The following is a 10,195-nucleotide window of genomic DNA, read 5'->3' as shown; positions in this document are numbered from 1 at the left end:
AGCCCACCCCCAGAGAAATCAAACAAAAGTCCCCAGATAACCCTGTTTGTTAGTGGTACAGCCAGGAATAAAAACCCAAGTTCCCAGACTCCTAAGACAGTGGTGGTCAGACGTTTCAGATGATCAGTGAATTTCTCTGAATTCTGGGGTTTTCCCTTTATTGGGTTTTTGCAAAGAAGTGCAGACAAGTCCCAGTCTGAGGGTGTGTTCACACCAACATGAGAAAGATGGAATAAGCGAAAATGAAAATGTTTTTCAGAAGCTCATTTCATTTGAAAGTGCAGAAAGGGGTTAGTGTATTACTCAGCTATTTTGGATCATGGTTAAAATTTCTGCTCTGTGGATAAAACAATAAAATGCTATCGTTCAAAGGTTGTCTTTTTGTGATTTTTAAATTTTTAATTAAAAAAAAATTTTTTAATCTCTGCTTAGCTTGGAAATGGAAGGGAATTTCTCTACAGAGGAGTCAGTAATGCCTGCTGTCCAGGAAGGATCACAAGAATGGTTTGAGGATTTGGGGTGGATTTGGGGTTGAGGACAGGGGGATAGTACACAGAAGAACGTGGAATCATAATGCTTCTAAATCTCTGAAAGGTCAGTGGGACAATTCACCATTGTGAGGAACATATCAGATGTGGGAAATGGATGGCATTTGAGTTTCTGAGTTTGAATTTTGTGAACAGGTGTTTTACTGAATTCGGATCCGACATGCATTACCTGGGAAGGATTTGCTCCTTTCACACAGTTTCTAGACTTAGGAAATACTAAAATGATGTCCTGCGATGAGGACTCAGCTTTAAAAATAATTCTAAACGCTTAAAAAATGGTTTAGAAAATAGACATTGCTCTCAGAAGGCAGGTTCTGAGTGTCCCCACTTGTGTCACACCTTCTGCTTGCATGGAGACCAACCCAGGGGCCCAACCTCGCCACAGTTCACGTTGTTTTTTTCAAAGGGGAATAACCTGTAAATGTCACCAGACTGAGACACTGGAACCTTGGTTTCTCTATTTCCTAATCTGCTTTTTTTTAATTAAAAAAAAAAAAGTTTTTAAATGGACTTCAACCTAGATCCTCAAAGGTATTATGTGTTGCATCAATGAAAGAAGTGTTTTCATTCAGAATTTTTACATCACGAACGTCCATAAATGGCAAAACTGTTCAACAGCTATGTAGTTTGTTTTTTTTCTATTATGTTGGCTTTTAAAATGTTTTTAAGAAATATTCCAAATCTTCACATATATTCCCATGGATGTGCTAAGTGCAGCTATTTCAAAAGCGAGGCAGAAGAGATGGAAAATTAATCAGGCGTACAATTTACTCAAGAATATTGGAGCAGCATTTTAGATCTACAATCTTGTTGTTTTTCTAGAGGAAACCCTCTCTCCTGTGGCTGTTCTAGTGTGTCTTTTTTCTTTTAAGTGAAGAAAAAAAGAAAGAACAAAACTATTGAAGCCATGAAAACATATGATAACATTCGAAAGGAGAAACTGGAGAATAGTTACATAGTTGTTTTAAAATCTTTTGCGTCATCCTCCAAAAATATCTTAGAATGTAAAATCCACGTACAGAATGATAAAATGGCATTTGTCTGAGGCAGGAATAGGATCAAACGTACCACTATCGCTATAGCACCTAAAACAAAATGTAGCTGGAGTGTTGAGTTTGGGATTTTGCTACGTGTGCCCCCCACCCCTGCCCGCCCTTCTCCTACCCCCAAGAATGTCAAGAATTTGAACTCCTGTTCTTAAGGTGAAAGGGCATTCACTCAAATCTGTATGAAGGAAAAAAGTGGCAAATCCTGAAACATTGGAACTCTCCAGTAACAGCGCCCAAGTTTAAGATGGCAACAGACGACCACTGCCTTGGGTGTTTCACAAGTAACCAGAAACCGCATCCGAATTAGGAGCCAGTCAGATCTTCATTTGCATCTCAGTAATCCTCTACTTCTTTATTTCAACATTGAGCTTTAGGCTTGAAATATTTGCTAAGAAAGCAGAGAGGCGATTAACAGAGATTTTTCAGATGTGTGCCAGCGTTACACATTCTGTCAACAGAGTAAAAGGAAACTATACAGCGTAGGTTACAAAATGGTTATTTCATGTTTCGCAAACATTCCAATCAACCCTTCACTGTGATGTTATTCAATTCAACAGTAGAAAAGCAAAACAGACGTGAAGCCCAGCTCCTTTCCATCTTGCAGAGATCCAGCAACTGCAAATCCGCCCGAGAATCCGCCGAGATTTCCCAACGAGGAAATCTTCCTGTTTCTCCTGCTAGAAGATCGTCTCCTTGAGGCTAGACAAGGAGGAGGGAACGGCAGCTCAGAGAGGACCACAGAACCTACTCCAGCCTGGGCATGCCTTCCTCTGGGCTGCATCCCATAAGCCCCAAAGATCCCCAGTTTCCCAAATGAACTGATGTTGACTATCTGGGGTTTGCCTTATCTCCTAGTGAATAACTGAACAACTTTGGGCTTTGTTATTTTGTTTTGTTTTGTTTCAACTCCTTTTGCTTCAATTAGCTAGAGCTACCAGATTTTAGAAGAGCTTGGCCGCCACTCTTGATACCATGTTATGTGGTTGTTTTTAAATCTTTTAACTTATTATCTTTTTATATTATTATTCCAACAGACTGCATGAAAGGCAGTGATCACTAACACAGAACACAACAGGTGCTAACATTAGCCCGGTTGCTCTCAGAACCCGGGCTGTCGGGCCCGAGCCGCTGACATGCACGCGGGTAGCTCATACACTGCTACCCTCATAGCACAGGCTGCAGGAGAAGTGACAAAGGACAGATGCTCTTGTACCCTTAGAAGCTATTTAATAAATATCATTGAGGAACAAAAAGGAAAAACAAAATCAGCCCTGTGGAGCACAACCGCCTTAGGTCAACTGAACGTCATCTAGTTTATTCAACCAAAAATTGAGAGAGAAGGAAAATATTAAAACGGAAACACACACACACAAAAAAAGCAGTTCTTAACACTAGCAGGAAATAAATTTGTACAACCATTCAGTCTGTATAATATGATGAAATAAATCTACAACTTCTCTTACTTTGGTGCTTTGAATTATACATACAAACGACAATTACAGGGACTTGTTCACAAAGCATGGAGGCCTAGGAAAGTCTAACTGAACCCTCCATGGCAATCTGGGAGTGTAACGCGTTGCCCGGAGTGATAGAATTTCCTACGCAGAGGCCCACAGCTTTGAACGAATGATTCGCCTACAACATTTTTCTTTTTTTTTTTCCTTTTTTTTTTTTTTTTCTTTTAATGCATCAAACTGTGACCAGGAAAAGGAAACAAAACTGGTAGTTTGTCCATTTGGATATCAGAACTAGTTTCTTCTTAATTTCCACACTTTATTTTCTTCCATCGTCCTTAAAATGCATGGCGTCCTTCGTGCCTTCCTGACAGAGGCAATAAAGTCTTCTTCTTCCAATGTACAGTATTTCTTACAATATAAGTTATATGCAATGTTTAGCGATTTTTTTTTTTTTCACAGCACTAGAGAGACCCTGTTCAATAGGGAATATGAGTCTGAATGGCTTATTCACAAATGGTATCCAGATTCAGGGAGTGAGAACACAGACACCACAGCGGGCTCCTCTGTCCAAGTGGCAAACATCGTGTTGCTTTCTGCCTGCAAAAACATATAGATCCATCGGGTTTCGGTTTCATGATACTGCTCCTGCAAAAATGCACGTAGAAGGGGCTGGAGGGACTCTCGCCTGGAGATCTTTGAGCATCGAGCAGGGACCCTAACCCATGGCGGTGACCATACTGGAAGGGTGGTGAGGTCCGAAGGAGAGGCTGGAGGGCGGGTGCATCGGCGTGGGCGTGGTCAGCATGTGGCTGGAGTGGCTGAAGGGTGAGATGTGACTGAGGGAAGACATGTGTCTGGAGAGGGCGGCGGGGTTGAACGAGCTGCTCTTGGGGAAGTCCTCCAGCGTGTCGTGCACCTTTTTGCACTTTTTGGATTTGCTAGACATTTTTCGGTTTCTGGTCTGGATGCCTTCCTTCTTCATAGTCAGGGGTCTGTTAATCTAAACAGAGATCAATTTTTTTTTTTTTTTTACTTTATTTGGCTGGCTCTGAAATAGTGCAGACTTTCACACCCCAACCCGGGTTCCTCTGACTGCCCCATATCGGGGATCTGCTTTCAGGAGGCCCCTTCCTCCCCACCTTCCTGCCTCCTTCCCAGGGACCCAGAGTCCTGCAGGCTAGGCTTCTGCGGCGGGGGTCTGTCAGCCTCTATCAATTTCAGAAACCCAGAGGCCATAGGTAAGTTGTTCCAAGCAGGGCTTATTCATTACATTCATCTGCACCAATCATTTGGGGGAAAGTTTGCCTCAGGGAACTTTCTGTCTCCAAGGACATATTCTAGAGACCCACCCAAGATGGTTGTATTTCTCTGCTAACTGAAATATAATAATAACTTGTCTTCTTCCATTAGAATGACCTTAGACTACTTCATGAGCATGGAGGCAATGGAGGGGTTTTCAAGGGGGGAAATAATATCTTGTCTACTGGTCCAAAATCTGTGTTAGGACTGTGCAAGGCAATCGATCTTAAGTGTCTGTCTCTGCCTTGAGAAGCTAGGACCGCTTCCCTCTTCAAAGTCATGTCTGGTTGTCTCTCTTCTGACGAACTTCTCTAAACAAGAGGTGCTGTAAAATCTTCCCCTGAAATGTGTAAGTTCTGGGGTCATAATTTAATACAAAGTGTCTTTCCGAAACATAAGCTCTTGCCCACGTCACAGCCACGGTGATGACTGAAAGTTGCAATTTCTACCTGGTCCTGACTATCCACTTCTTACTAGACAAACAGCGAAACAACCAATCCACGAGAATTTAATATCCACTTACGGGGTACAAAGCCCTGTGCTAGCCTGAAAGCACTCTCCTCCTAAAACTCAAAGACCAGGCCTGAAGTTGAGTAAAGAGACAGAGGCAAGCGCTAGTCTTCCGTCCCGTCCCCGGGGCAGCAGACCATCGCTCTCTTTCTGATAAGCCTCATGTGTTTTGTTTTGAATACACATTTGTTTTAGGGGGGTGGGGAGAAGAATCAAGAGAGGGGACTTGACAAAGCAAACTGAGGTCATTCCCCACGAGGAGTCAGAATCAGATTGACCTCAATAGCGGCCATCTGCCCCGTAGAGCAAACCAACCACACATCTGGCCGTGTTTCTGGGGAAATGGGCAAAGGGACTCAAGAGAGGGAAGGTCAGGGTCTCAGTCACTCCTGACTGCTTGGGAAACAAACAACTCCTTCCTCCAGGGTCCTCAAGGGTGGAGGAAGAGAAGATTTCATGGCTCTAGGACCTGCCTGTTTGCTCCAAAGGCTAGAAAGGGATAGTTAAGGAAGAAAGAATCTAGCAGCCAAGAAGGCCAGGCTCCGACAACACTACTGGTAGCAGCAAACCCACAGCTTCCTGGGCCTGAGCTGGGCCTGAGCTGGAGAGGGGTACAGAACCACTCCGTGGGACAGACACCTGCCTTCCCCCTTGTGCAGGAAGGCCACGTGAGTGACGACAGAGGACCTAAAAGGTCGTTGCCCAAAGAACATCTCAGGGTTCCTTCCTCAAAGTCATAGTCAAGATAAAGATGCAGCCTACAGAGGCGATAGGAATCTACTGTCACATCGAATCTCCCCCAAGATACTGCCTAGACACATGGCTCTTTACGCTGATATCTAGATATACAGAGCCAGGTATCTAAATATAATATCTAGTTACACAGATAGACACACAAAGCCAGATAACTAGTCGCAACACTGATACTGAGATAGGTAGTTATCTACACACCTAGATAAGAAAACAGGAACTAACTTAGGTCGTGCATGGTATCTCGATGGGCAGAACAAAACACAACAAGAGGAGAATGTTAATAGATTATTATCTCTTATTGTTAAATACACAACAAATCCGCCTCCTTCTGTGAATTCTTACTAAACCAGAGAAGGCAGAACCGCTCTGGAGGATGAGCACGTTTCTATCTCCCAGCCACTGGGGTCCAACCATGAAGTCGGGAGCTAATTTAGAATAGGGTGGGAGTGAGGAGTGAAGAAGGTTCCTTGACCTGTCTTTGATTTAATGAGAAATTCGTATTCTTCAGAAACAGATATTTTTTTAGATTGGACACAATTGAGAGCCTATCTCACTGCGGCTGAGTAGTCAAAGGAATTTATAGCTGGTTCATTTCTCATAATTCCTATACTTCTGTGGAAATAGGAAGGAAGTATATATACACACACAATGCATTACTTTGAACAGAACTTTGGTACATTCTAAAATGAGAAGGTGCTTACTCTCCTCTGTTCCCTATTAGTCCTGAGGTTACTGATCTCCCCGCAAGGCCTTTCGCAATTCAGAAATCCATCCTGGCCCTTCTACTTCATCAGCCATGTTCCTTACTTCTCTGAGTCATCATTTCTTCAAGTAAAAGGGAAATCAAAATAATCTCTGCCCTGTCTACATCATGGGACTCTTTGAGGCTCAAATGTAATCAAGTAACATGAAAGTTCTTTGCAAAACCATACATTACAACCCCCAAATCATTTGATCGGCTGTACCAACCACTGGGTAGCTCATAAACCTGAAAGGCCCCAAATCTTCCAGATTTTAATCACAAATCTGCTTCTCTCCACGGCAGTGAGTAAGGAAATTCCCCAAAGTGAAAACGGGCCTGGGGTTTCATTGCTGATAAATGTACACAGACCACAGTCTGAGGACGTGTGGGAGAGAAACGATGGATTGTAGTAAGAGCCCCGTTCCGTCAGCGCCGGGCCCCTCCTCTCGAGAGCGGACGGCATATGGGCAGGGAGGTGAGTGTTACGGGGGTCCCCAGGAATCAAATCAACTCATTCCCAAGAAGCACAAAAGGACTAGTTGCTGGGGTCACCCTGGGAAGTTCTCCTGTGGTTCAAAAACGCTAACCAAGGGCTTCCCTGGTGGCGCAGTGGTTGAGAGTCCGCCTGCCGATGCAGGGGACAGGTTTGTGCCCCGGTCCGGGAAGATCCCACATGCCGTGGAGCGGCTGGACCCGTGAGCCATGGCCACTGAGCCTGCGTGTCCGGAGCCTGTGCTCCACAACAGGAGAGGCCACAACAGTGAGAGGTCCGCGTACCGCAAAAAAAAAAAAAAAAAAAAAAAAAAAAAAAAACGCTAACCAAAAAAGCTTCCTCCCCAATTCCCAGGTGTTTTTGGTAAGATGCGTTGACTGTCAGAATGGTTCTGAGCAAAGCCCTCCGCCTTTCCCCATTCGCTCCCAGACATTACCAAAATCAGACTGGTCAAGAGACTTCAGGAGAACCGGACAGAGCCAGAGAGATGATGTGAGAGAGACAGGGAAAGACAGACAGAGACAGACAGACAGAGACAAAATTCTTTCTCTGGGATCAACATAAACTTCTGGCCTCATAAGGGTCATGGCCTGTCAGCCAGAGTTGTTGCAGGGAAAAAAAAAAAAAAAAGCTGAAAAATTTTTTTAAAGGTAAACATATTGCAAAATGGGAGGACCCCCAAATTGAAAGATTAAAAATGACACAGCCAAACCCATGTGACTGACTGACAATTATCATTCTGCTAATGTGATCTAGAAGGAGAAAAGCATTCTTTTCCCTGGTAAGGATAACCTCCGTCGGCTGCTTTGCAAGAGTTCCCCTGGTGAGGACAAACTCAGCAGATGAAATCTCTCATCTCGTATCTTTTATTCAGAGAATCCGTTTAAAATTCACCAAGGCTCTTTACCCCTCAGTAACTGAATCGCCCTGAACTCCTGTGCCGTGCATTACAATCCTATTTACCTTTCTCTTTTCACTGGCTCATTCTCTTTTTTTTTTTTTGCAAAACGTTTAAAAACTCAAGGAAACATCAAAATATGACTGGTGACTTTGGTTTTTCCAAGAGAAAGATTTTTCTCCCCTTAAAAACCCAGACCAGGCCCACCATGCGTACTGTTTCCAATACAAACTAAGGGGCTGGGTCATCTGCTTCAGAGTCTTCAATCTCAGCAAGGCTACGCTGTGCCGAGTCCCTTCCTACACTGGGTCCTATTGCAGTGCCTTTTCTGAGCCTTGTCATTGGGCGATTCAAATGGATAACCAACAAGGACCTACTGTAGAGCACAGGGAACTCTACTCAGTATTCTGTAATAACCTAGATGGATAAAGAATCTGAAAAAGAATAGATATAGTATAGGTATAACTGAACCACTTTTGCTGTACACCTGAAACTAACACAACATGGTAAATCAACTATACTCCAGTAAAATTCTTTTTTAAAAAACTCAGAAAGGGGACCAGGGAAGGGGGATGCTGGGCACTGGGCCTCATGCGAAGGGGGCCATTCCGGGAGGAGGGGCGGGTCCCCGGGACACTTACATTGTGCAGCTTGTAGTACAGCCCGCAGGCATTGCAGACAGGGTCTCCATTGGCATTTCTTCTCCAGAGAGTCGTGGTTGTGGTTTGACAGTTTGCACAGGACGTACCTGCCCTTCTTGCTGCTGACTGGGGAACGGGAAGAGAGGGGAGGATAAAAATCAAAACAAGTGTTAAATGGGTTTGCAGAGCTACGGAGGCCAACTCAAAAAAAATTATCACTGAAATCAAAACTAGCAAGTGGCCCACATGAAAGTAATAAAGATCCCCAAAACCTGCATCTAGAAGAAACATGAAGCCAATCCACTGGCATAGGAGCAGGTCAGACCATAGTCCGGTGGTCAGCACACAGCCTGCTGTCCCCTGGGGAAGGATTCGGGAGGATGAGAAAGCCGACATCACCTCACCGACATAACGAGCCCCCCTCCCTCCCCCCAAAGTTTTCCAGATCTTTCATTTTTATGGGTAGCAATTTTGAATTAACCAGACTCGTTTGGGTACCAGGCTCTCAGTGGCTTCCTCTGCCAGGCCTACAGGCGGTCTTTTTCAAGAGCAACTGCCCAGAAAAGCAGTTCTCAACAAGGATACTGGTCATCACAATAGAGCAACAGCCAAGGAAGAACAAACCCAAGCATCAGAAGCGCTTTCTAGATCCCAAATCAAGAAACGCTGGATGATAAGGAGGGCAGAGTGCTGACAGAATGAGAGAACGTCTGCGCACGTGTGGCTGGCACCCACGGGATGGGCCACGGAGAAAGCACCAAGCCAGACATCCTAACTGAACAAGACCTCAGCCAACTTGCAGGCATCCTAACTGTGCACGGCCCACGCTTTCAGATTTGGTCACTCGTGGTGACAGCCATCTTCAGGTGGCTTTCAGTTAGTGAGACAAACTGAGAGGAACAAGGAATTTTGCAATCCACCAGGAACACTGGCCCCGCTCCTAACTTCATTTCATTTCACCCTCTTGAAAGTAGGTGCTTCCTATCTGCTGTTCACAGAGCAAAATGGTTACAGGTCAGATGTCAGCCCCAAGCTGAATTTTCATTATTTGATTGTGTCACTGCCCTCATTTCCTTTAAAAGGGAGATTTTTCTTTCACTTTTCGACGCACTTAAATGTAGAAGGGGACTATTTCCTATGTCCATACGTTAAAAAAGAAAACTTAAGCTCAAAAACTTTTGAAAGGAAATGAGGTTGGGTCACTTGTAACCATATATCTCTCATCTCCTCACACCCCCTTGCAACATAAAAAGAAAATTTCAACTGCAAAATTATTTCGGTCCCTGGGACTCAAAGATATTATCAAAGGCAAGAGAAGGAGTAAGAATTCAGCTGGTGGGCTTCCCTGGTGGCACAGTGGTTGAGAGTCCGCCTGCCGATGCAGGGGACATGGGTTCGTGCCCCGGTCTGGGAAGATGCCACATGCCGCGGAGTGGCTGGGCCCGTGAGCCATGGCCGCTGAGCCTGCGCGTCCGGAGCCTGTGCTCCGCAACGGGAGAGGCCACAACAGTGAGAGGCCCGCGTACCGCAAAAAAAAAAAAAAAGAATTCATCTGGTCTTCATCTGTGATCAAGAAAACTCTGGCATGGTTATGAAAGCACAGAACGAAAGGACAGGGATCAGGGTGTGCTTTTCCCTCAGTATTTTATCCAGCAAGAAGTTGGGCCAAACACCCGAAGAGGTCAGATGTTGAAAACCCACTGGCAATTCTGAATGAACCAAGCTGATTCCTTTCCTTTCAAAGCTACTCAATTGTTCCACAGAGATGCTGCCCCTTCCCACAGGTTTAAATAGCAGAGCTGTGG

General features: G+C 44.6%; 1 protein-coding gene across 5 annotated transcripts in view; it reads right to left on the bottom strand.

Moving 5' to 3' along the window:
- Positions 1-1,922: 1,922 nt before the first annotated feature.
- GATA3 (GATA binding protein 3) overlaps positions 1,923-10,195 on the bottom strand; it is a 29,628-nt gene continuing 21,355 nt past the window's right edge. For all 5 annotated transcript variants that reach the window (XM_073801533.1, XM_033852341.2, XM_033852342.2 and 2 more), the window contains exons 5-6: positions 8,391-8,516; positions 1,923-4,054 (exon numbers count right to left, since the gene is read on the bottom strand). In XM_073801533.1, the coding sequence (XP_073657634.1) occupies positions 3,770-4,054; positions 8,391-8,516 (411 nt within the window). In that variant the 3' untranslated portion in view covers positions 1,923-3,769. The remainder of the gene's footprint in view (positions 4,055-8,390; positions 8,517-10,195) is intronic.

Source organism: Tursiops truncatus, chromosome 2, assembly GCF_011762595.2.
Source record: "Tursiops truncatus isolate mTurTru1 chromosome 2, mTurTru1.mat.Y, whole genome shotgun sequence".
NCBI lineage: Eukaryota > Metazoa > Chordata > Mammalia > Artiodactyla > Delphinidae > Tursiops > Tursiops truncatus.
The sequence above is the reverse complement of the archived record's forward strand: the minus strand, read 5'-3'. Positions and strand labels throughout refer to the sequence as shown.